This window comes from Suillus subalutaceus (genome assembly GCF_016647625.1).
Source record: "Suillus subalutaceus strain FC151 chromosome Unknown DFJ58scaffold_10, whole genome shotgun sequence".
Taxonomy (NCBI): domain Eukaryota; kingdom Fungi; phylum Basidiomycota; class Agaricomycetes; order Boletales; family Suillaceae; genus Suillus; species Suillus subalutaceus.
Genome location: NW_024540259.1, coordinates 205,616 through 228,009, shown reverse-complemented (window position 1 = coordinate 228,009; position 22,394 = coordinate 205,616). Strand labels below are relative to the sequence as shown.

The following is a 22,394-nucleotide window of genomic DNA, read 5'->3' as shown; positions in this document are numbered from 1 at the left end:
TCAGATCGTGAGGGTCGTATTTCCGCTTTGTAGTCTCAACGTGTGCTTTATCTAATCTACTTTGGTCAATCCTGCCTCGCATTGTGATTGCCATGAAATGAGCCATCTCTACAAACATCTTCGAATCCACCAAGTATTCGGAGCGAACACAGACGTTGGAAAGACTATCATCACTACTGCACTCGTTCGAGCTTCGGCGCTTAACAACAACCACGTTTTTTATCTGAAGCCGGTAAGTACTGGCGCACCGCAGGATGCGGATGATGAGTACGTGTTTTTCGTCGCGTAGAACGCGTCGCTGAATATTATTCTTCATATGCTAGACATATCAAACGCCATGCGGGGCCGCAAAAGCATCTAGTGGACACTCATTGCTTGTTCCGCTATGGAGACCCCGTTAGTCCGCATCTTGCTGTTAAGATGGCTTCTGAGGCTCAAGGTGGACTTAAAGTAGGTGGTTGTTGGTGTGGGTGTGGCTTGTGATGAGCTGATTTTGGAACTTGGGGCAATTTGAAGGTTTCTGTGCCTTCGGATGAAACGTTTGTTGGGTCTGTTGCGGAGCACATTAGAAAGCGGGCCAGGATTGCGAGTGGGCCGGGCCATATGTATGTGGAGACTGCTGGAGGTGAGCACTACTTCAACGCGTTGCAATACTTCCTGCTAACTGATTCACTCAGGTGTCCATAGCCCAACACTCTCCGGAACAACCCAATTAGACACCTACCGCCCCCTTTTCCTCCCCACCATACTAATCGGAGACTCCAGACTCGGTGGCATATCATCAACCATATCATCGTTCGAGTCCCTCCTGCTCCGCGGATACATCATAGACGCGATCCTTTTATTCCGGGATGAATACTACAGGAATTTCGAATACCTCACGCAGTATTTTGCAGAACGAGGGACGCATGTCACTGCGCTTGATCCTCCTCCCCCACGCCTCGACTCCGCAGAAAACATCGCGAATACTGAGAAATACTACTCGGATCTCGTCCCAGACACCCTCAAAGGCGATATTTTCACTGCACTCGAACATCTAGACAAGTGTCACGCCAGACGTATCGAAGAACTAGACTCGATGCCTCGTCGTACGCTCGACGCGATATGGTGGCCTTTCGTACAACACGGGTTGGTCAAGAACGAGAAGGACGTTTCGGTCATCGACAGCGCGTGGTCGGATTTCTTTAGCATTTATGATGCTTCTTCCGGGCAAACTTCACCTTCGCAACCAAAATCACTATTGCAACCCCAGCTGGATGGGTCTGCTTCATGGTGGACGCAAGCTGTCGGACATGCTCATCCGACACTGGCACTTGCTGCTGCAAACGCGGCAGGACGTTATGGCCATGTTATGTTCCCGCAGGCGACTCATCTTCCAGCTCTACAGCTTGCTGAACGCCTCCTTCAAGGACCGGGCAAAGGCTGGGCTTCTCGTGTATTTTTCTCAGATAACGGATCTACCGGGATGGAGGTTGCGCTTAAAATGGCTTTACGATCGTTCATCGTCAGCTCTGGACTCGAGTTGAGTTCGGCAGAGAAGAAGACCTTGGGGGTTGTTGGACTGAGGGGGAGTTATCATGGAGATACGATTGGGACTATGGATGCTTGCGAGGAGGGGGTTTATACTTGTGAATGGCATGAAGCGAAGGGTTATTGGTTTGAGTCGCCGACTGTGTCTATTCGACAAGGCCGAGTCGCTGTTTCTCTTCCACCTGCCCTGTCATCCCTCACCAGTGATCAGCGGACGGTCGAAGGATTTGAAACCCTCTCCCATGTTTATGATGTCGAGCAGCGTCTCGAATCTCCGCTTGCAAAACACTACAGGCAATACCTGGACAAACACTTGCGTACCCTCCAGACAGACGACGCTCGAAAACTCGCAGCTCTAGTCCTCGAACCCATCGTCATGGGCGCTGGAGGGATGATATTCGTAGATCCATTGTTCCAACGTATCATGGTCGACGTCGTCCGCGACCCCACCCTATTCCCTACACCCCTTCCAGTCATCTTCGACGAAGTCTTCGTGGGGCTATACCGCCTAGGATTTGAGAGTGCAGGCCCTTTACTCGGCGTCAACCCTGACATCTCAGTGAACGCTAAGATTCTCACTGGTGGTGTGTTGCCTATGGCAGTAACGCTCGCGTCCGACCGTATCTTTTCGGTGTTCAAGAGCGAGAGCAAAGTGGACGCGTTGTTGCATGGACATAGTTATACGGCGCATGCTGTTGGATGTCAGGTTGCGAATGCGACGCTTGATTTGGTTGGTAAGTTGGCGGAGAGTGATCTGTGGGTGGGGGCGGTTCGTAAATGGGCGCATGAAGGACCTTCGACGACGAGAGTGTGGAGTTTCTGGGATCCGGAGTTCATCACTTCGATATCTTGCCTGGATATTGTCGATGAAGCGATGGCGCTGGGAACCGTGCTTGCTATCAAGTTCAAGGACGATGATGCAGGTAATGTCGATCCTGTTTTTTTTGGCTGTTCAGATTGTTCATGTGGCTTCGGGCGCAGGTTATGCCTCGCATTCTGCTCAGACTCTACTCCAGAGCTTGCGACTACCACTAGATGATGGATCTACGTCCGCAGCCCCTGGAGGTGCGCCTTTTGGGGTGCACTATAGGACGCTCGGGAACGTGGCGTATTTCATGAGTAGCTTGAATACTCCACGTGCGACTATCGAGGCGTTGGAAGATCGGTTGTGGAGGCTTGTGTCTGGTCTACGGCATTCGTAGCTTCAAGTTAATACATCATTCTCTCCTAGCCAAATCGTATAGTCGTTCCTTCTTGATTATGGTGATGCATATGATTATGTGGCATGCAATAGCAGGTGGTGATCTGATAATCGATTGAAATATTTATGTACGTACAAGCTTGAAGCAGTTATGGTGGCCCAGGCTTGCGCCGACTTGGCGTACACGGCTGCCAGCGTGTACGTGATACAAACGTGATACAAACTTGATATGACTCGGTCGGTTGTTATTTGATCATAAAAGTTACAGTACTTTCCATCTTCTCTCCAGTCAAAATGGCCTCCGTCGCGTTCCGCTCAGCCTCAGCCCTCCGCACTGCTTCTCGCCGTGTACCCCGTTCTGGCGTGAAAATTGCAGCCAAGCCTGCACAGACCGCGTCCTACTCTTTGCTTGTTCGTCAGGCTTTGGCAGGTAGCTCGCATAAACCCACCCCGCAGGTGATTTTTTTCACCTGATGGTGACCGAATAACCTTTGACGCCCAAGTTTCACAGGCTGCTCGAGGCGTAAAGACGCTCAACTTTGCTGGCACCGAGGAGGTTGTGTACGAGCGGAGCGACTGGCCTCTCGCGAAGCTCCAGGACTACTTCAAGAATGATACCCTTGCTCTCATCGGCTATGGTTCTCAGGGCCACGGTCAAGGCTTGAACGCTCGTGACAACGGCCTCAATGTCATTGTTGGTGTCCGTAAAGACGGTGAGAGCTGGCGGCAGGCTATGGAGGATGGCTGGGTATGTTCGAATTAACTTGTCAGGCATTTGATGTAACACATCGATGTATCATTAGGTTCCCGGAGAAACGCTTTTCCCCATCGAAGAGGCCATCAACCGCGGCACGATCATCATGAACCTTCTCTCTGATGCAGCACAATCACAGACGTGGTCCACCATTGCACCCCTGATCACCAAGGGCAAGACCCTCTACTTCTCGCACGGTTTCTCAGTCGTATACAAGGAAGACACAAAGGTTATACCTCCCAAGGACGTTGATGTTATCCTAGTCGCACCCAAAGGATCTGGTCGTACTGTCCGCACCCTCTTCAAGGAGGGTCGTGGGATCAACTCCAGTGTAGCCGTCTTCCAGGACGTCACTGGTAAGGCCATGGAAAAGGCCGTTGCTATTGGTGTCGCTGTCGGGTCAGGGTACATGTACGAGACCACCTTCACGAAGGAGGTTTACTCCGATCTCTATGGTGAACGTGGTGTGCTTATGGGAGCCATCCGTAAGTGTTCTCACACTGCAAGTTATTCTCAGCTGATGATTTATCGCGGCCAGAGGGTCTGTTCTGTGCGCAGTACAAGGTGCTCCGTGCCAACGGCCACTCTCCTTCGGAAGCCTTCAATGAAACCGTCGAGGAGGCCACTCAATCCCTGTACCCCTTGATTGGACAGAAGGGGTAAGTTTATGCTTTCTCGTCGCGTATCCTTTCCCTCATGGTTCATAGCATGGACTACATGTACAACGCCTGCTCCACAACCGCTCGCCGCGGTGCACTTGATTGGGCACCCATCTTTGAGAAGACCAACACGCCTATCTTTGAGCAGTTGTACGAGAGCGTGCGGAACGGCACGGAGACCCGCAAGTCTCTCGAATTCAACGGTCGCTCGACATACCGCCAAGATCTCGCCAAAGAGCTGAAGGAGATCGACGACCAGGAGATTTGGCGCGCAGGCAAGGTTGTGCGGTCACTGCGCCCCGATTACAAGGCTGAGTAGATGGGCCTATGGTTGGATTGGAACTACTCCAGCTCGGCTTGCTTATATTTATTTCTGTTACCAAAAGCGCCAAGTGGTGCACGCCATGTCGGAGAATACAATGTACAGAAGTGATTCTTGAATAAACGTTACGACCGATTGATCATGCTCTGCTACCCCCGTATACAACATATTGTTCGTCGAAACTTGTCCTAAGTTGAGAAGTGGTCTATGCGCATTGTATGTTGGGGAAGCGTGAAGGTCGAACATGATGCGCTACCGATCAAATTCGGATGAACATCTCCTAGGACCAGAGCTTGTGGCTGTTCTAGGTCAACTTGTTAGGAAGATGAGAATGCACAGTCTGCATTATCAGCACTTACTTTAGCGTCTCGATACTAAGACCAGAATAATGATACCAAAACCCATCCTTCACATCTGACTTTTCCCCTGTAAGGTGGTGTGGTAAGACGAGTATGAGCGTCTCAATGGCGCTTCCGAGTACATATAAGCGCAGTTTGCTCAAAGAATCCTTTATGAGCCGATCGAAGGTGCAAGGATTTTCCAGAAACAGTTTCTTTGAATTGATGATGATAGAAAGTACTCGTAGTGACTGTCCATGCATCTTTAACAGTACCGTGTCGAGGAGCTCTTGGCAGTCTGAGAATGTAATGTCTGGATTTCGACGTAGTATGCAAAACACTTTACGTAGATGCGCGCCGCGAACATGCTTGATGAATAAATTCACTGGCACGGGGTCTCCGGTAATGCACAATACCTCCAGAGTATGAAAGACTAGAGAACGCGGTTGCCACATCTTCGCCGAGTCGCTGATTACGATAGTGAGGACTGTTATTGGGGCCAAGGACAGACAGTGACAAATGTCGACTCTAGTAATACCAAGGTATGTAAGGGAGACGGATTTGAGGTGGTTGAAAGGTAAAGGATCCACAGTTGTATATGGAGCCGAGCGATCAGAAAGACAGAATATGATCTTTAGTGATTCGAGATCAGGAGCATCATGTGCTGCCTGACGCAAGGCTTCATCTAGGCAAGTGAAATTAGTTTGGTAGATAGTGAGGGACCGCAACGGAGAAGGGAGCGACCAAGACTCCAGGGGACGAGAAACGAGAGTAACCCAGACAAGGTCACGCAGATTGGGAAACAGGTGCTTCTGGCACATGGCAGAGACCCTTTGATACACTTCTTGACCGTAGTAATAATTACCGATTATGCTGAAAATCATGCAATGCTCGTGCAATGTTGCCTGAGAGTATATCCGAACACGGCGAGCGTATTTGTCAAAAGACTCCCATTTTCCAGGACACTTGATGCGCCCCGGGGCGACTAAGTGTCTTGAGGCGCTGGGTTAGTGTTGATCAGTGAGATTTTAAAGTTGCACAGTGATACGACACGCCCCTTTCGCCTATAAGTGCTGAACGTACACTTCTCGGAAGTAGAGGAATAAACGGGGAGAACGAGTCCATGGTATGCCATAGGCTGTCTAGGCATGGATCCTAAAACGCCTTACATGTTTGCGCCAGATGAGCAAGGGATTGTTTATCAGAGTCTGAAGTAAGTTCGGCGATGATGAGTTGGAGGATATCTTCGATGTATAAAGGTGAAGCCCTGATTGTGGCAAATTTGGAGTGCAATGGAAGTTCAGCGCTCCCTATATAGTGAGATATAGGAGTATGTGTGAAAGTGGTCGGCCCCATCATGATAAGTATCGAGTCTCGGATAAAAGACTGAGGGAAAACGAGTCCAAGGTATCAAATGAGCGTTTCGGGAGTAATTTGGATACCGTATACGGTAAGACGCTACCTCCAACAAAGGCAAGTCTCTAGGTTCGAAAAAGGGGTAATTACCTAAGGTTCACTGAGGGTGCAGTGAGAGGTCGGACAGCTGAAAGCTTTGTTTCATCTGCCAGCACTCCTTCGAGGAGAGTCCACACCACGGGAATGGTCATTTGGCCAAGTAAATGAGCCATGGAAGACGGAATCTATCTATTGGATGCGCGGACAACTATCGGTCCCATCATAGAGGCCGATCACGCACCATTGAGTGTACCGGAACACACACCTGACTACCTTGCAATGTTACGGTGAATCGAAGACAGTATCCTTTGCGACTCGCATATGCAACTACATTTAATGGTTGTCAAGGTTTGACGCTGGCACGAACCGTGCTCGACCTTCGAACGGATCCCTCTGCTCACGGTCAGTTGTACACGGCACTATCGAGGGTAAGAATGCGAAGAGACCCGATGAGTCTATTCGCCGAGGCCAACGAAGGACAAGACTGTGCTAATATTGTATTTCCTGAGTTGCTACTGTAAGCACAATGTATTGTCATGGAGCCGACCGAAGGGGAGTCCTTGTATCAATATATCATGGATGAGAACAAATCAGCTGAACTCCAGCGACGAATAAGACCGATTGCAATGGACGTGCGAGAACCTCATCAAACCCTAGAAAGCATAATCCAGGTACGTAACTCACAACTGTTAAAACAATGTGAAAGCACATCTTAATTAAACTCATATGGCTGGAGGCGCCTAATGCACCTCGGTTGGGGCAAGCCCCAATCCTCCGCCGGCACCTTAGGGTATCTGGGTTGTCTGACTCGGTCAGTGACGTAGTGCGCTTCCGGGGAATTCATGAGATTTTGTGAGTTCCGTGGAGACAGAAGCGGACCCTCTGGCCTTGGGGCATTGATGGGCCAAGCAGAGAGAAAGCATATTTCCTGCAATTGAATAATGGTTAACCCAGTCGGCTCGCAGGCTTCTTTTAGATCCCACCTCTGGACCACAGGCAGGTCGACATTTGATCCATACACTCCAGTCTAACCAAGACATCAGCTTCTGGATGTCTTGTCTCCAGTCATCCATTATTTGAGTGACATCAAGTTCGCCATTCAGTTCGACGGGGAAAAGAGTGTCGAGCCCGCTCATGACGCCTACAGCCCACATTTTTGTAGTGACACGGCAGACCTCCTTCGTTGTGTCCTCAACTGCTTTCAGTAGCAGGAGTTCCGAAGACGTCATTATGGGTTTGAGGTTAGTAATCTGGGAAGTGTGTGTTCTGGCACATAGACTAAATATCGGGGACGCCCACTGCGATGAATATATGCCTGAAGTGCCTGCGCTTGGGATGGCGATGGAATGTAATAGATATGGCGTGAGCATAACACGGAACTGGGTTTGCGCGAGCTTCGCTCGCTCAAGGAGTTCTTGTGGGTCTGATGAGCTAATGTTGAGGAGATACTGCGTCAGCTCGAGTCGATCCGCGTATCGATCGACGATGACGTGAATAAGCGTCTTCCAGTCAATGCCCGCTGCCTACTGGGTGTGGTCGAGTGATAACTTCGATGAGCTTTCTCATCACCTGCGATATGTCATCTGATGATATTCCGAGCACCCGGTGGTTGGGCCGTTCAAGACCCGCGCGAACCGAGATGAGGGATGGTGCCAGTGCAGTATCATACAATGAGATAAGACCAGTCAGGTCCAGCACAATGCGAGAATCTCCTGGGTAGCGATTGTGCCATAAGCCAGAGTGCAAGCCCTCGAACGTGCGAATCACTGAGCTCAGGAAGGATATAGCATCAGTCATGTTGGAATACTAGAAGATAATACTGACAAGTGTTGGGATCGAGCGAAGTAGAGAAAGGGAATGACTGGTCGTCCCTTGGTAAGGTGAGATGTACGAAAGACACTACCTCGACGCCGGCTGTGAAATCACACAACATGACTTCACTAGATGTCCGTCAGTCGGAAGCGTGACAGTATCAAAAGTATGCGCACAAGCTCATTTCCATCCTAGAGATCTGGGAATTAGTGGTGCAGCACGCGGTGTAGAATCATATCTAACCTTGCGAAACCGTCGATTCCGAACTCCTTTCCCCATGTACAGAGAGCATCAATCCGCTCCCTTTCATCGAAGAATCGCTCGGGTCGCGGTTCTCCCCAGGCTATAATGTCCTGTATATCCATAGTACCCTCTAATATCTTAACAGCACTGCTTCCATCAAAGTATAATACTTTGAGAGGTCGCGTTGCTGCCAGTGTGAGGAGCCAGCCAGTTCCATTTCCATGAGAAAAGAAAATAGCATGCTCCGGGTCTGTAGCGGTCCACTCAGGCTCACTGGGTATTATGTGCGAGCCATTAGTGCCGTGATAGAGTAAAGTCCCGATTGGAATCACTCCTGGTACTATATTGTGACCTATGAAAAGGTGAACCATTTCAAGTTTCCAACTTCAGCAACACAGCAAAACGCACCATTACGATGTCGTGTATTTGGCCAGTGCTGCAGTAATGAATGGACAGTGTTGAAGATCAAGTTCCCTGTTACATTCTTGGGGGGATATTCGTCAAAACTCCATCGCTCGTTGGAGCTGATACTGTTTTGATGACCAGAGTTCGAGTTGATGATATCCAAAGGTCGAGCGCCAGTTTCTCCAGTAGTGTTGATCGGAAACTGGTCATGTAATGCTAGGGCCTGCTGACCCTAAGCTCAGAGCTGCCACAAGGGACTGGGAGCGCATAAAAATAAATCTCGGTGCTGTGGTAAAGTGACAGCTTTACCAAGGCACTGCGTGAAAATGAGGAGAGCGACGCAATCACTGCAAGTAGTATATCATACTACGGGCCTGTCCACGAATGTAATTAATCATTGATAGCGTTCGGTTCCAAGTTCTTCCAACATGAGGCAAGATTCAAGTCCGAATACTCGGATAGGAATCTTAGGATTCACTGCGGAAACAAGCAAGAAGCCTAGTTGACCGGATCACATTCAGAGGGATTTAGATACTTAAGTATAACCTACCTGGCCACTATTTTGAATTCTAGGCTCGTGACCAGCCTGCGCCAGCGTTTACAAGTACTGAGTACTGACTGCCCATACCACACAGGCAGGCCGGGTCGAGTAGTATCTCAACGCATTTCAAATTGACATGGTGGTGCTGATACTAGCCTACTGGTTCAGAGTCTAAAGTATGAACTTACTATATTTTGTGTGGGTTTGTACGGACCATGCCGAACTCTGAGGCACATGTGCACATGCCGTTCCGAGGTTGAATCTTGTCCTAAATAATATTCGTGTTGTCGCATTGGTTTGCTCCTCATGCCCACCAGAAGTCATTGGGTGTTGATATTCCAGTGTTAAAGCATAATCCAGGTATATAACTCACAACTGTTAAAACAATGTGAATGCACATCTTAATCAAAACCCGTATGGCTGCAGGCACCTAATGCACCTTGGTTGGGGCAAACCCCAATCCTCTGCTGGCATCGAAGGGTATTCGGGAGGCCCGACCCAGTCAGCGAAACGCTCTGGCCTTGGGGCATTGACGGGCCAAGCAGAAAGATAGCACAATTCCTGGAAGCGAATAATGGTCAGCCCAGTCAGCTCGCAGACCTCTTTTAGATCCCACCTCTGGACCGCAAGCAGGTCGACATTTAATCCATACACTCCAGTCTAACCAAGACATCAGCTTCTGGATGTCTTGTCTCCAGTCATTCATTATTTGAGTGACATGAAGCTCCCCATTCAGGACAATGGGGAAAAGGGTGTCGAGCCCGCTCATGACACCCACAGCCCACATTTTCGTAGTAACACGGCAGATTTCCCTCGTCATGTCCTCGACAGCTTGCAGTAGCAGGAGTTCCGAAGACGTCATTAAGGGTTTGAGGTGTGTAATCTGGGAAGTGTGCGTTCTGACACATAGCCTAAAAATTGGGGAAGCCCACTGCGATGACTATATGCCTAAAGTGCCTGCGCTGGGGACGGCGGTGGAGTGTAACAGATACGGCGTGAGCATAACACGGAGCTGAGTTTGCGCGAGCTTTGCTCGCTCAAAGAGTTCTTGTGGGTCTGATGAGGTAACGTTGAGGAGATACTGCGTCAACTCGAGTCGATCCTCGTATCGATCGACGATGACGTGGATCAGGGTCTTCCAGTCGGTACCGCTGCCTACCGGATCTGGTCGACTGGCGATCTCAGTTACCCTCCTCATCACCTGCGACAAGTCTTGTGATGATATTCCAAGAACCCGGTGGTCAAGCCGTTCAAGGCCCGCGCGAACCGAGATGAGGGATGGTACCAGTACAGTATCATACAACGAGATAAGACCAGTCAGATCCAGCACAATGCGAGAATCTCCTGGGTAGCGATTGTGCCATAAGCCGGAATGCATAACTTCGAACGTATGAATCCCTGCGCTCAGAAACATATAGCATCAGTTATGACGGAATACTGGAAGACAATACTGACAAGTGTAGTGATCGAGTGAAGTAGGGGGAGGGAATGACCTGTCGTCCCATGGCAAGGTGAGATGTAGGAAAGATACTACCTCAACGCCGGCTGTAAAATCACACAACATGACTTCACTAGATGTCCGTCAGTCAGAAGCGTGACACGGTATCAGAAGTATGCGCACAAGCTCATTTCCATCCTAGAGATATGGGAATTAGTGATATGGCACGTGGTGTAGAATCGTATCTAACCTCGCGAAACCGTCGATTCTGAATTCTTTGCCCCACGTACAAATATCTTCAATCCGGTCCCTTTCATCCAAGAATCGCTCGGGTCGCGGTTCGCCCCAGGCTATTATATCCTGCGTATCCATCGTACCGTCGGATAGCTTAGCAGCACTGCTTCCATCAAAGTACAATACTTTCAGAGGTCGTGTTGTTGCCAATGTGAGGTGCCAGCCACTCCTATTTCCACGAGAAAAATAAATAGAATGCTCTGGGTCCATAGCGGCCCACTCGGGTCTACTGGGTATCATTTGCGAGCCATTAGTGCCGTGATAGAGCAAAGTACCGATTGGAATCACTCCTAGTACTATGTTGTGTCCTACGAGAAGATGAACCGTTTTCCAGCGTCAGCAACGCAGCGAAACAGAAATATACCATTACGATATCGTGTGTTTGGCCAGTGCTGCAGTAATGAATGGACGGTGTTGAAGATCAAGTTCCCTGTCGCATTCTCGGGGGTACATTCGTCAAAACTCCATTGCTCGTTGGAGCTGACACTGTTTAGATGGTCAGGGTTCGAGTTGATGACATCCAAGGGTCGAGCGCCAGTTTCTCCAGCAGTGTTGATCGGAAACTGGTCATGTAATGCTAGGGCTGCTGACCCTAAGAGAGCTGCCACGAGGGACTGGTAGCGCATAAAAATCAATATTGGTGCTGTGGAAAAACTGACAGCTTTACCAAGGCACTGCGTGAAAACGTTTGAGAGAGCGACGCAATCTGAGTCACAGTAAGTAGTATATCATACTACGGAGAATGTAAAGTGTTCGATTCCAACATGAGGTAAGATTCGAAGTCCGAATACCCATGACTCGGATATCCTAGGATTCAGAACACACACCCTGACTACCTTGCAATGTTGACCCATCCCGGAGTAGTACCTCCTCATCGCCTGGATCTCAAATAGAACTGCATTTGCGCCATTCAACGAAACCTCTTGGTTGAAAAAGGCTTGGTCAGAAACGCGCACGTGCGGATAGTTGCCCTGCATCGTCGATTTATTGAAGTCCAACTCATCGATACCTTCGAAAGCCACTGCATTCCCCGCATTAACTTTGCGTTTCATCCAAATCGTTCGTCGTGGACGGTGAATGGAAGACGGTTTCCTTTGCGACTCACGTATGCAACTACATTTAATAGTTGTCAAGGCTTGACGCTGGCACGAACCGTGCTCGACCTTCGAACGGATCCCTTTGCTCACGGTCAGTTGTACACGGCACTATCGAGGGTAAGAACGCGAAGAGACACGACGTGTCTATTCGCAGAGGCCAACGAAGGACAAGACTGCTAATATTGTATTTCCTGAGTTGCCACCGGAGTAGGGGACCCCTGGGATAGGAGCCGAGTGGCAGTCGAGTAGCACCGTAGTTTAGCGAGCCATGCAGTGTCCTTCGGCCTTTGTCATAGCGTACTGCTCTTCACCACTTTGCCTTGCTTTGGACACGCAGACACACAGTCGCGGATACACCGCTCCACTACTGTAAAGTATTGTTGTATACAACCAACCGAAGGAGTCTTGCTACTGTAATCACAATGTATTGTCATGGAGCCGCCGACCGAAGGGGAGTCCTTGTATCAATATATCATGGATGAGAACAAATCCGCTGAACTCCAGCAGCAAATAAGATCAATTGCAATGGACGTGCGAGAACCTCATCAAACCCTAGAAAGCATAATCCAGGTACGTAACTTACAACTGTTAAAACAATGTGAATGCACATCTTGATCAAAACCCGTATGGCTGGAGGCGCCTAATGCACCTCGGTTGGGGCAAGTCCCAATCCTCTGCCGGCACCTTAGGGTATCTAGGTTGTCCGACTCGGTCGGCAACGTATTCTTCCGGGGAATTCGTGAGACTTTGTGAGTTCCGTGGAGACAGAAGCGGACCCCCCGGCCTTCGGGCATTGACGGGCCAAGTAGAGAGATAGCACATTTCCTGCAAGTGAATAATGGTCAACCCAGTCAGCTCGCAGACCTCTTTTAGATCCTACCTCTGGACCGCAGGCAGGTCGACATTTGATCCATACACTCCAGTCCAACCAAGACATCAGCTTCTGGATATCTTGTCTCCAGTCATCCATTATTTGAGCGACATTAAGCCCGCCATTCAGTTCGATGGGGAAAAGAGTGTCGAGGCCGCTCATGACGCCTACAGCCCACATTTTTGTAGTGACACGGCAGATCTCCCTCGTTGTGTCCTCAACTGCTTTCAGTAGCAGGAGTTCTGAAGACGTCATCAAGGGTTTGAGCTTTGTAATCTGGGAAGTGTGTGTTCTGGCACATAGACTAAAAATCGGGGACGCCCACTGCGATGAATATATGCCTAAAGTGCCTGCCCTTGGGATGACGATGGAATGTAATAGATATGGCGTGAGCATAACACGGAAGCTGGGTTTGCGCGAGCTTCGCTCGCTCAAGGAGTTCTTGTGGGTCTGATGAGCTAACGTTGAGGAGATACTGCGTCAGCTCGAGTCGATCCGCGTATCGATCGACGATGACGTGAATAAGCGTCTTCCAGTCAATCCCGCTGCCTGCTGGTTGTGGTCGAGTGATAACTTCGATGAGCTTTCTCATCACCCGCGATATGTCATCTGATGATATTCCGAGCACCCGGTGGTTGGGCCGTCCAAGACCCGCGCGAACCGAGATGAGGGATGGTGCCAGTGCAGTATCATACAATGAGATAAGACCAGTCAGGTCCAGCACGATGCGAGAATCTCCTGGGTAGCGATTGTGCCATAAGCCAACGTGCAAGACCTCGTATGTACGAATCACTGAGCTCAGGAAGGTATAGCATCAGTCATGTTGGAATACTAGAAGATAATACTGACAGGTGTTGGGATCGAGCGAAGTAGAGTGAGGGAATGACCGGTCGTCCCTTGGTAAGGTGATGTGTACGAAAGACACTACCTCGATGCCGGCTGTGAAATCACACAACATGACTTCACTAGATGTCCGTCAGTCGGAAGCGTGACACAGTATCAGAAGTATGCGCACAAGCTCATTTCCATCCTAGAGATCTTGGAATTAGTGGTGCAGCACGCGGTGTAGAATCATATCTAACCTTGCGAAACCGTCGATTCCGAACTCCTTTCCCCATGTACAAAGAGCATCAATCCGCTCTCTTTCATCGAAGAATCGCTCGGGTCGCGGTTCTCCCCAGGATATTATGTCCTGCACATCCATCATACCCTCGGATAGCTTAGCGGCACTGTTTCCATCGAAGTACAATACTTTGAGAGGTCGCGTTGCTGCCAGTGTGAAGAGCCAGCCACTCTCATTTCCACGAGAAAAGAAAATAGCATGCTCCGGGTCTGTAGCGGTCCACTCAGGCTCACTGGGTATCATGAGTGAGCCATTAGTGCCGTGATAGAGTAAAGTCCCGATTGGAATCACTCCTGGTACTATATTGTGACCTATGAAAGGTGAACTATTTCAAGTTTCCAACTTCAGCAACACAGCAAAACGCACCATTACGATGTCGTGTATTTGGCCAGTGCTGCAGTAATGAATGGACAGTGTTGAAGATCAAGTTCCCTGTCGCATTCTCGGAGGGACATTCATCAAAACTCCATTGCTCGTTGGAGCTGATACTGTTTAGATGGTCAGGGTTCGAGCTGATGGCATCCAAGGGTCGAGCGCCAGTTTCTCCAGCAGTGTTGATCGGAAACTGGTCATGTAATGCTAGGGCTGCTGACCCTAGTAAGCTCAGAGCTGCCACAAGGGACTGGTAGCGCATAAAAATAAATCTTGGTGCTATGGCAAAGTGACAGCTTTATCGAGACACTGCGTGAAAACGGTTGAGAGAGGGACGCAATCACTGTAAGCTGTAAGTAGTATATCATACTACGGGCCTGTGCACGAATGGAATTAATCATTGATAGTGTTCGGTTCCAACATGAGGTAAGATTCAAGTCCGAATACTCGGATAGGAATCTTAGGATTCACTGCGGAAACAAGCAAGAAGCCTAGTTGACCGGATCGCATTCAGAATCAGAGGGATTCAGATACTTAAGTATAACGATAGAACCTACCTGGCCACCATTTTGAATTCTAGGCTCGTGCGCGTGACCAGCCTGCGCTAGCGTTTACAAGTACCGAGTACTGACTGCTCATACCACACAGGCAGGGTCGAGTAGTAAGTATCTCAACGCATTTCAAATCGATATGGTGGTCCTGAGACCAGCCGCCTAGTGGTTTTATAAGAGTCTAAAGTAGGAACTTACTATACCTTGTGTGGGTTTGTACGGATCATGTTGGACTCTGAGGCACATGTGCACATGTCGTTCTGAGGTAGAATCTCGTGTTGTCGCATTGGTTTGCCCGTCATGCCCACCAGAAGTTATTAGGTGTTGATATTCCAGTGTTAAAACTCCAGCAGCAATACATGTTCGTGAATCTCGTCATTAATAGGCATAGAACCATCAGAAAGTGTACGTCCAGGTGATTGACAACTATGAGAATAATATAAAGGCCCAGAATAATCACTCATATGGCTGGAGGCGCCTAAGGCACATTGGCTGAGGCTTCCTCAAATCCTCCTCCGGCGTGACATAGAAGAAAGGCGAATCTGCAATGGCTAGACCTTCGGGCGGAGGTCCAACTCGATCAGTAAAAGACTTTGCCTCCAGAGCATTATTGAGGCTTTGAGGAGGTGGACGCCTTGGCCTTGGGGTAGGGAGATAGCATATTTCCTGGAAGTATTCAGTCCAATCAGCTCGCAAAGACTGTGCTCAGCTCCCACCTCTGTGCTGCAGGCAGGTCGGCACTTGACCCATACACTCCAGTCCAACCAAGACATCAGCTTCTTGACGTCTTGTCTCCAATCGTTCATCAATCGAGTGACTTCACGATCCACATTACGTTCCACGTGAAAGAGGCTGTCGAGCCCGCTCATGACACCATTAGCCCACATGTTCGTAGTTACACGGCAGATTTCTCTTGTTGTGTCCTCCACGGCTGTCAACAGCAGACGTTCCGAAGATGTCATTAATGGTATTTGGTTGATCATTTCAGAAGTGTGTGTTATGGCGCATAGCCTGAAGATTGGGAATGCCCACTGTGATGCATCTACGTCTGACGTGACTGCGGTGGGGACAATGGTGGAATGTAACAGATACGGCGTAAGCATGACACGGAGCTGTGTCTGCGCGAGCTTTGCTTGATGAAGGAGCTCTTGCGGGTCTGATGAGGTAAAATTCAAGAGATACTGCATTAGCTCGAGTCGATCTGCGTATCGATCGACAATGACGTGGGTGAGGGTCTTCCAGTCAATCCCGCTGCCTACCGGATGTGGTCGAGTGATAATTTTGATGAGCGCTTCCATCACCCGCGATATGTCATCTGATGATATTCCGAGTACGCGGTGGTCGCACCGTTCAAGACCTACGCGAACCGGGATGAGGGATGGTGCCAGTGCAGTATCATAAAATGAGATAAGACCAGTCAGGTCCAGTACAATACGAGACTCTCCTGGGTAGCGATTGTGCCATGAGCCGGAGTGCACGACTTCAAACGTGCGAGCCCCTGCGCTCAGGAACATACATCATCAGTCATGTTAGACCACGAGAAGACAGTACTGACCGGTGTCAGAATCAAGCGGCGTAGGGTGACGGGATGGCCGTTCGTCCTTCGGCAATGCGAGGTGTAGGAAAGACACTACCTCGACACCAGCCGTAAAATCGCACAACATAACTTCACTGGATGGATGTTCATTAGTCGGAAGCAAGACAGAGTCAAAAGTATACGTACAAGTCCATTTCCATCCTATAATTGCGAAACTGAGTGATATATCACGGAGAGTAGAATCACATCTAACCTCACAAAACCATCAATTCCAAATTCCTTGCCCCACGTACAGAGACTATCAATCCGATCCCTTTCATCGAAGGATCGCTCGGGTCGCGGTTCTCCCCAGGCGACTATATCTTGCATGTCCATTGTACCTTTGGATAGCTTATAAGCACTGCTTCCATCGAAGTACAATACTTTGAGGGGTCGCGTTGCTGCCAGCGTAAGGTGCCAGCCACTCCCATTCCCACGAGCAAAAAAAATAGAATGCTCCGGGTCTGTAGAGGTCCACTCGGGCTCGCTGGGTATCATATGCGAACCATTGGTGCCGTGATAGAGCAAAGTACCGGTTGGAATCACTCCTGGTACTATGTTGTGTCCTACGAAAAGTTGGATCATTTTTCGAGCGTCAGCAATGCAGCGGAAACGCACCATTACGATACCGTGTATTTGGCCAGTGCTGCAGTAATGAATGGACAGTGTCGAAGATCAAGTTCCCTGTCGCATTCTCGGGAGGATGTTCGTCAAACTTCCATTGCTCACTATTGGAGCTAACACCGTATGCATGATCAGGATTTAAGATGGTGACATCCAAGGGTCGAACATTGGTTTCTCCAACAGTGTTAATCGGAAACTGGTCATGCAACGCCAGAGCTGCTAACCCTAGGCTCAGAGCTGCCGCAATAGACTGGGATCGCATAAAGAGAACTGTCAAAAAGACCGTGGTGCTGCGGTAGCTTGATCAAGATACTGTGTGGCAGTGACATTTGCTGCTGTCGCCCAAAGTTACGCGAGGTTCAATTGAACGTTTGAAATTCGAACAAGGGTCCTGCTTTATGTCCGCGGAGGCTGGGGTCGGACAAGGAGCCGAGAAGCTGATTGGAAATTTGGAATAGTACTCCATGCTTCTTCACTCGACCCACTTGTCATTCAATGATTTCTATTCTCACAGCGTTCTCCTAGTACAAGAACCTTGCCCAAATGTGCTCTAGTTTAGGGCAGGTGACAGGTTGAGACTTCAAAATCGTATATCATCGTCATTTTCTCTTTCAAGTTGTTGTCTCCCCTAACAGTTTCATGGGCGCAATATTCACTACCAAGGATGTACAGAGGTAGGGCTCATAACCTGTTGGACCACAGGTTATGGGCACTCCCTCTAGTGCGTGGTCTTGCTACACCATATACTCTGGGTCTTAAAGCAGTTTCCTCGGCAAATGTATTGTCTCATGTTGTCTTCCGCCGTATCCATTGTCGAGTTGCAATTCACATCTAGAGCTTGTATTGTTCCCGAGTAGTGCGAGCACCGTCAGCCGATAACCTAAGCAAGATCCAGGGCTCATAACCTATTACACAGGTCATGAACACTGGCTCTAGTTTATGGTCTTGCTGGGTATTGCGTATTGGATTATTGTCCATATCATATTGCAAGGTACACAGGCCTGCCTTAACATTTTCCTTACTGATGAATCGCCCCAGATCTCATTGTTGATTGTCACTTTTTTCAAGTGTGTATCCTACACTCTGCCTCCTCGTGACAAGAATTTTTCATCCCACTATGTAGCTTGGCGCTGGCATATAAATAACTCAACGGCCCGGGAGAGTTGGTGGGGACTTCACGGTCAATCATGTTGACGACCGCGCTGTCTCAACTTAATATGCATGTTACATGCCTAAATAATTCTTGTTTTGCATGCATCAATGCATCGCCATGCGGCGTGGGACGTGATACACATGTAATCAGAAACGATGTCACCATGCTCATACAACTATTCTACTGAATTATCCCGCTGTCTTCGTCTACACTTGTGAGTATCGATGGTCATCCTCTTCCGACATATGGAGCACCAGTCGCCCTACATAGCAGGTCAGTATCCAGAACCCAAGAAAAACGGTCGCACACTCACATGATATTCATCTCCAGTACCGTGACAGACGTAGGGAGACTCGCAATGTGCGCAACCGCATCTGCAACATGTATCGGATCGAAAGTCGGTTCAACGACTCTCCGACCATCAGGTTGCAACGCTCCTAAGGTGTGCCCTGCAGCCATAGACGTGTGCGCATTTCCTGGTAAAACCACCGTCGCATCAACCTCCTCCCATATTATTAAGGTACGCACCAATGTCAATCTGCGTCACAGAGATATTGTACTTTCGCCCCTCGATAGCGATGCTCTTAGTTAGACCGTGAACGGCGTGTTTGGAGGTTGCGTATGCAACTGAATGAGGCCTTGGTACATGGGCAGCCAATGAGCCATTGTTGATGATTCTTCCTGCATGGGGACGATGTAGATCAATACACTGCGGTTTTTCATTATCCAGCTTCACGAACCTCCAGTGGGTTCTTGTTGCTTGTAAATCTTGAAAGCTTCGCGAGTGCAAAGGAACGAGCCAATGAGGTTGACATTGACGACCGATGTGAACACCTCAAGCGGCATCTCCTCGATGGGGCTCGCCTTGTCAGACATGCCCGCATTCTGTTATTTCGTCAATACATCACTACAATTGCGGAAGAAGGGGCATACCACTCACGTTGAACAACAGGTCCAGTCTACCGAATTTCTTCATGGTCTCCTCGAACAAGCTTTTCACGAAGGCTTCGTTTGCGATGTCGCCAGCAACGAGGATACATGCATCGGCATTTGCACAGAGGGATCTTGTCTCTTCGAGTTCAGTCAGCCTTCGAGCAGTCAGTGCCAAGCTCCAACCCTCAGAGGAGAGCTTGATAGCTGAATGACGTCCGATACCTGAAACAGGGACTCGGAAGTGAGTTCACGAACAAGTGTGAAGCGCAATCAAAACGCACCAGAGGATGCCCCCGTAATCACTGCGACCTTTAACGATGCCATTGGAAGGGTTGGTGTATGAAGTTAGGGATGATGGTTACTAGTCTAGCCTGGAGCGGGGTGCGGATTTCCGTCCTGGCCGATATTCGAAGCCCACATGCATGCATATGACCGTCAGTGAGAACAACCAGGCTCAGGCTAATAATACCGGTCCGTGCGTCCGATAGCACCTGCTCAGTGCGGTCACGCGACTTGGAGATGCGATCAATATTAATCAAGTTCGCCGTGCATCAGGGGAAACAGCTATATACAGAAATGAGGAAGAACTTTAATGATGAATACGTGCAAGATCTCATTCAGCCTTCCCCTTGCCCTTGGAGTTCAGCCCGGTACCGTAGAGTAGCGAATCGACACTCCCCTTTCTCCCTTGAATGTCCAGAAGCATGCCCCATACAGGGGTGAGCAAAGGCAAAAACATCGCCACGCGCTCTTGGTAAGCTGAATATGCAACGGGGTACTTTGCCTTCGAGATCGACTCAGTAAAAATAGTCGAAGAGAAGAACAAACTGCAGAGAACTAAACATGGAAGGAAGGGTGTGAGTGATGCGAACGAAGTCGGCGGGAAGTCGAGCTTCGGTGAATCAGGCGAGAGGAGAGGGATGAGTGTGATTATGATCTGGTACGAAAAGGGTTGTTAGTAATAGATTCCTGCGTTGAACAGAACTGCGAAATGGAAGTGTACATACCCAGAAACTCTGTTCGCACAGGAAATTTGGGTGCCGTGACCAAGCCCATAAACCGCGGGTCACAAATCCGCGTTCAGCATCATGTTTAGTCCATTGAATTTTCGCGCCAGGCCATTCATTTGGGTTCAGCTTCCCGGAATGTTTGAAGGTTTGGAAAGAGTATTGCTGGTTATCCGAGATAAACTCGGTGAGGACAACGAGAAACCCTAGCGTTCCGAAGATATAATCCGAAGTCGAAAGGGGCGTGTGTGGCTGACCCGCTGCACGGGCGGCTGGAAGGCCCAAGAGGAATAAGATTATATTCTGCGTAATTGCTTATGCTGAGTTAGTAGATGTCTAGAGACCGATGTATAATTTGTAGCCATACCAACGAAAAAGAGGTTAAACACTTGGAAGAGGAAAGGGGAGATTTTCTGTCGCAGAACTGCCCAGCGATAATCTTCATCCTTTCTGTGAACATGTCTTGATTTCTAATTATATCAGCAATAAAGAATGAGCTTACAAGCTAAATAGACCACGTCGCCAAGTGTTGTAACTTAACCTGCGGAGGGTGACATTCATGAGTGCCAGTGGATATGACGAAAACATGTTACCAACCTGAACATCCACGTCACCTGAAGACAGTTAAGCTAACTATAATCAATTGAGCGGATGGATTACTCACCACCAAACTTGCCATGAGCAAGGCTCGTGGACTGAAGGTCTCCCTCAGAGATGCGGGGATTGTGTTAGGGGTGTAGGGAAAGAGATAGGTAGGTGGAACGGATGGCCAAAGCGGCAGAAAAGCATAGTATACTGTGTATATGGTTGGGAGAAACGTCCAGACTCTGTCCACCTGTGACACGTTGTTGGTAAGGATGGAGAGCACGTATGTGGTAGCAGTCACGGCCACACAGAATTTGACGGGCCAGACGAACATAGGCGCCTCATGTGTGAGTACACGCCAGAAATCCATGTCGATTAGAAAGTATCGGGCTGCGCAATTAAGTAAAGTTGTCGTACTTGCTGGTGTTGGCGAAAGAGAGGAGTTGGTTAAAGATGGTTTCTCACAGGGGTGATTGACGCCTGGCACAGGGTTACATAATCATACAGGTTTGACCCGATCTGTAGGGTTACGCAATTCAAATTGTATTCTTGCTCACTGTCTACCATGACCACCACAATTCTTTTCTCAACGTTTGCTCCATTCCCGACTCTTTCACTCTCTGTTTCTCCAGAAACACGATTCGATGACCTGTATTCTCTTTTGTGCGAGCGCTATTCCGATCTCCCTGCTTCAGAGGACTTGAGAATTTCACTTCATGCTGGATCTGTCCCTACAATCGGACACCCTCATCTCTGAGATCCATGGACGAGATGCGACTCTCATCACGCTGAAACTTATTCCCCGACTCCGAGGTGGTAAGGGAGGTTTTGGTTCGCAGTTGCGTGCCGCCGGTGGTCGCATGAGTAGTCAGAAGACCAGTAACAACGACTCATGCAGAGATCTTAGTGGACGCAGGCTTAGTACCATCAAAACCGCGAAAAGGTATGTCTCCCTACCGCCGCAGGGTTTCATGTATTAATCACATTGTTTTAGGCTCGCAGACTACATGGGAAATGAAGATGAACGGAAGAAGGCCCAGGCTGAGGTCAAAAAAGCCAAGCTAGAGACACTCGAGAAGAAGATTGCAGCTGCATCAGGGGATACGGAGACTGTTGCTGGCAAGAAGCATAGGTTCGATGACACAGAATACCTCGAGGAAAGTAGGGAGATTGTCGACAATGTCAAATCTGCAGTGTCTGCTGGTCAGTATACCGCGTCCAATAGATAGTGTTTGCGCTGACGTTTCAATTTGCAGGTCTCATGAAGAAAAAGAAGAAGATGAAGACCAACCACATTTCCAGCTCACCCGAGTCATCCACTCCTCCAAAGGACGCGGTCACGGAGAGAGTGCTGAAATCCCCAGCCCCACCTATTGCAATGCCTGCAGCTATCACTGTCGGAGTCGCCAGCGCGTAGTCCTTGTTGATATATCCCTTTGTAGCGTATGGATTGCAGCTGCTGTATTTGCCCAGTGATAACATTATCTATTATCACCTCTAATTACATTAT

At 49.1% G+C, this 22,394-nt stretch overlaps 10 protein-coding genes across 10 annotated transcripts; 3 read left to right on the top strand and 7 right to left on the bottom strand.

The window, feature by feature from the left end:
• The first annotated feature begins 18 nt into the window (after positions 1 to 18).
• On the top strand, positions 19 to 2,876 carry DFJ58DRAFT_20979 (pyridoxal phosphate-dependent transferase). The gene is made up of 5 exons (XM_041379253.1): positions 19 to 267; positions 324 to 450; positions 517 to 625; positions 678 to 2,453; positions 2,512 to 2,876. Exons 1-5 carry the CDS (start codon positions 98 to 100, stop codon positions 2,730 to 2,732), a joined length of 2,403 nt encoding a protein of 800 aa, XP_041248958.1. The 5' UTR covers positions 19 to 97; the 3' UTR covers positions 2,733 to 2,876.
• Position 2,877: 1 nt separating this feature from the next.
• DFJ58DRAFT_20980 (uncharacterized protein) lies at positions 2,878 to 4,492 on the top strand. The gene is made up of 5 exons (XM_041379254.1): positions 2,878 to 3,187; positions 3,243 to 3,479; positions 3,535 to 3,970; positions 4,024 to 4,144; positions 4,193 to 4,492. The coding sequence occupies exons 1-5, from the start codon at positions 3,026 to 3,028 to the stop codon at positions 4,461 to 4,463; spliced, it is 1,227 nt and encodes a 408-aa protein (XP_041248957.1). The 5' UTR covers positions 2,878 to 3,025; the 3' UTR covers positions 4,464 to 4,492.
• Positions 4,492 to 5,823, bottom strand: DFJ58DRAFT_852423 (uncharacterized protein). The gene is made up of 2 exons (XM_041393829.1): positions 4,826 to 5,823; positions 4,492 to 4,770 (listed from the first exon to the last, which is right to left on the bottom strand). Exons 1-2 carry the CDS (start codon positions 5,686 to 5,688, stop codon positions 4,719 to 4,721), a joined length of 915 nt encoding a protein of 304 aa, XP_041248956.1. The 5' UTR covers positions 5,689 to 5,823; the 3' UTR covers positions 4,492 to 4,718.
• Positions 5,824 to 6,971: 1,148 nt separating this feature from the next.
• DFJ58DRAFT_722883 (uncharacterized protein) lies at positions 6,972 to 10,122 on the bottom strand (the record flags this gene model as incomplete). Its single annotated transcript, XM_041384932.1, has 9 exons — positions 6,972 to 7,187; positions 7,243 to 7,782; positions 7,829 to 8,025; positions 8,084 to 8,199; positions 8,315 to 8,666; positions 8,723 to 8,951; positions 9,029 to 9,035; positions 9,700 to 9,821; positions 9,877 to 10,122. 9 exons carry the CDS (start codon positions 10,120 to 10,122, stop codon positions 6,972 to 6,974), a joined length of 2,025 nt encoding a protein of 674 aa, XP_041248955.1.
• Positions 10,123 to 10,200: 78 nt separating this feature from the next.
• On the bottom strand, positions 10,201 to 12,044 carry DFJ58DRAFT_722882 (uncharacterized protein; the record flags this gene model as incomplete). Its single annotated transcript, XM_041384931.1, has 6 exons — positions 10,201 to 10,658; positions 10,716 to 10,805; positions 10,989 to 11,300; positions 11,357 to 11,606; positions 11,660 to 11,698; positions 11,820 to 12,044. 6 exons carry the CDS (start codon positions 12,042 to 12,044, stop codon positions 10,201 to 10,203), a joined length of 1,374 nt encoding a protein of 457 aa, XP_041248954.1.
• Positions 12,045 to 12,401: 357 nt separating this feature from the next.
• Positions 12,402 to 14,717, bottom strand: DFJ58DRAFT_852411 (uncharacterized protein; the record flags this gene model as incomplete). Its single annotated transcript, XM_041393828.1, has 6 exons — positions 12,402 to 12,914; positions 12,970 to 13,236; positions 13,286 to 13,752; positions 13,810 to 13,925; positions 14,043 to 14,394; positions 14,450 to 14,717. 6 exons carry the CDS (start codon positions 14,715 to 14,717, stop codon positions 12,705 to 12,707), a joined length of 1,680 nt encoding a protein of 559 aa, XP_041248953.1. The 3' UTR covers positions 12,402 to 12,704.
• Positions 14,718 to 15,462: 745 nt separating this feature from the next.
• Positions 15,463 to 17,710, bottom strand: DFJ58DRAFT_742186 (uncharacterized protein; the record flags this gene model as incomplete). Its single annotated transcript, XM_041387180.1, has 6 exons — positions 17,201 to 17,710; positions 16,797 to 17,148; positions 16,730 to 16,744; positions 16,562 to 16,677; positions 15,723 to 16,504; positions 15,463 to 15,672 (listed from the first exon to the last, which is right to left on the bottom strand). The coding sequence occupies exons 1-6, from the start codon at positions 17,466 to 17,468 to the stop codon at positions 15,463 to 15,465; spliced, it is 1,743 nt and encodes a 580-aa protein (XP_041248952.1). The 5' UTR covers positions 17,469 to 17,710.
• An 877-nt stretch (positions 17,711 to 18,587) lies between these two features.
• On the bottom strand, positions 18,588 to 19,616 carry DFJ58DRAFT_713919 (uncharacterized protein; the record flags this gene model as incomplete). Its single annotated transcript, XM_041383962.1, has 6 exons — positions 18,588 to 18,621; positions 18,673 to 18,835; positions 18,888 to 19,040; positions 19,100 to 19,244; positions 19,300 to 19,514; positions 19,574 to 19,616. The coding sequence occupies 6 exons, from the start codon at positions 19,614 to 19,616 to the stop codon at positions 18,588 to 18,590; spliced, it is 753 nt and encodes a 250-aa protein (XP_041248951.1).
• Positions 19,617 to 19,760: 144 nt separating this feature from the next.
• Positions 19,761 to 21,337, bottom strand: DFJ58DRAFT_20812 (uncharacterized protein). The gene is made up of 6 exons (XM_041379248.1): positions 20,964 to 21,337; positions 20,897 to 20,913; positions 20,802 to 20,840; positions 20,667 to 20,749; positions 20,300 to 20,613; positions 19,761 to 20,229 (listed from the first exon to the last, which is right to left on the bottom strand). The coding sequence occupies exons 1-6, from the start codon at positions 21,252 to 21,254 to the stop codon at positions 19,906 to 19,908; spliced, it is 1,068 nt and encodes a 355-aa protein (XP_041248950.1). The 5' UTR covers positions 21,255 to 21,337; the 3' UTR covers positions 19,761 to 19,905.
• A 38-nt stretch (positions 21,338 to 21,375) lies between these two features.
• Positions 21,376 to 22,393, top strand: DFJ58DRAFT_763995 (telomere stability and silencing-domain-containing protein). The gene is made up of 4 exons (XM_041388653.1): positions 21,376 to 21,611; positions 21,643 to 21,827; positions 21,879 to 22,087; positions 22,141 to 22,393. The coding sequence occupies exons 1-4, from the start codon at positions 21,450 to 21,452 to the stop codon at positions 22,299 to 22,301; spliced, it is 717 nt and encodes a 238-aa protein (XP_041248949.1). The 5' UTR covers positions 21,376 to 21,449; the 3' UTR covers positions 22,302 to 22,393.
• The last annotated feature ends 1 nt before the right edge of the window (position 22,394 follows it).

Coding starts and splice junctions, on each gene's coding strand:
- DFJ58DRAFT_20979 (XM_041379253.1), top strand. CDS start 98: ATGAGCCATCTCTACAAACATCTTCGAATCCACCAAGTATTCGGAGCG. Junction 451..516: donor AGGCTCAAGGTGGACTTAAA/GTAGGTGGTTGT, acceptor GGCAATTTGAAG/GTTTCTGTGCCTTCGGATGA. Junction 626..677: donor GTATGTGGAGACTGCTGGAG/GTGAGCACTACT, acceptor TGATTCACTCAG/GTGTCCATAGCCCAACACTC.
- DFJ58DRAFT_20812 (XM_041379248.1), bottom strand. CDS start 21,254: ATGGATTTCTGGCGTGTACTCACACATGAGGCGCCTATGTTCGTCTGG. Junction 20,614..20,666: donor GTTTAACCTCTTTTTCGTTG/GTATGGCTACAA, acceptor ACTCAGCATAAG/CAATTACGCAGAATATAATC. Junction 20,230..20,299: donor TGTGCGAACAGAGTTTCTGG/GTATGTACACTT, acceptor TTTTCGTACCAG/ATCATAATCACACTCATCCC.
- DFJ58DRAFT_20980 (XM_041379254.1), top strand. CDS start 3,026: ATGGCCTCCGTCGCGTTCCGCTCAGCCTCAGCCCTCCGCACTGCTTCT. Junction 3,480..3,534: donor AGGCTATGGAGGATGGCTGG/GTATGTTCGAAT, acceptor ATGTATCATTAG/GTTCCCGGAGAAACGCTTTT. Junction 4,145..4,192: donor CCCTTGATTGGACAGAAGGG/GTAAGTTTATGC, acceptor CATGGTTCATAG/CATGGACTACATGTACAACG.
- DFJ58DRAFT_852423 (XM_041393829.1), bottom strand. CDS start 5,688: ATGATTTTCAGCATAATCGGTAATTATTACTACGGTCAAGAAGTGTAT. Junction 4,771..4,825: donor CTTAGTATCGAGACGCTAAA/GTAAGTGCTGAT, acceptor AAGTTGACCTAG/AACAGCCACAAGCTCTGGTC.
- DFJ58DRAFT_763995 (XM_041388653.1), top strand. CDS start 21,450: ATGACCACCACAATTCTTTTCTCAACGTTTGCTCCATTCCCGACTCTT. Junction 21,612..21,642: donor TTTCACTTCATGCTGGATCT/GTCCCTACAATC, acceptor CTCATCTCTGAG/ATCCATGGACGAGATGCGAC. Junction 21,828..21,878: donor ACCATCAAAACCGCGAAAAG/GTATGTCTCCCT, acceptor ACATTGTTTTAG/GCTCGCAGACTACATGGGAA.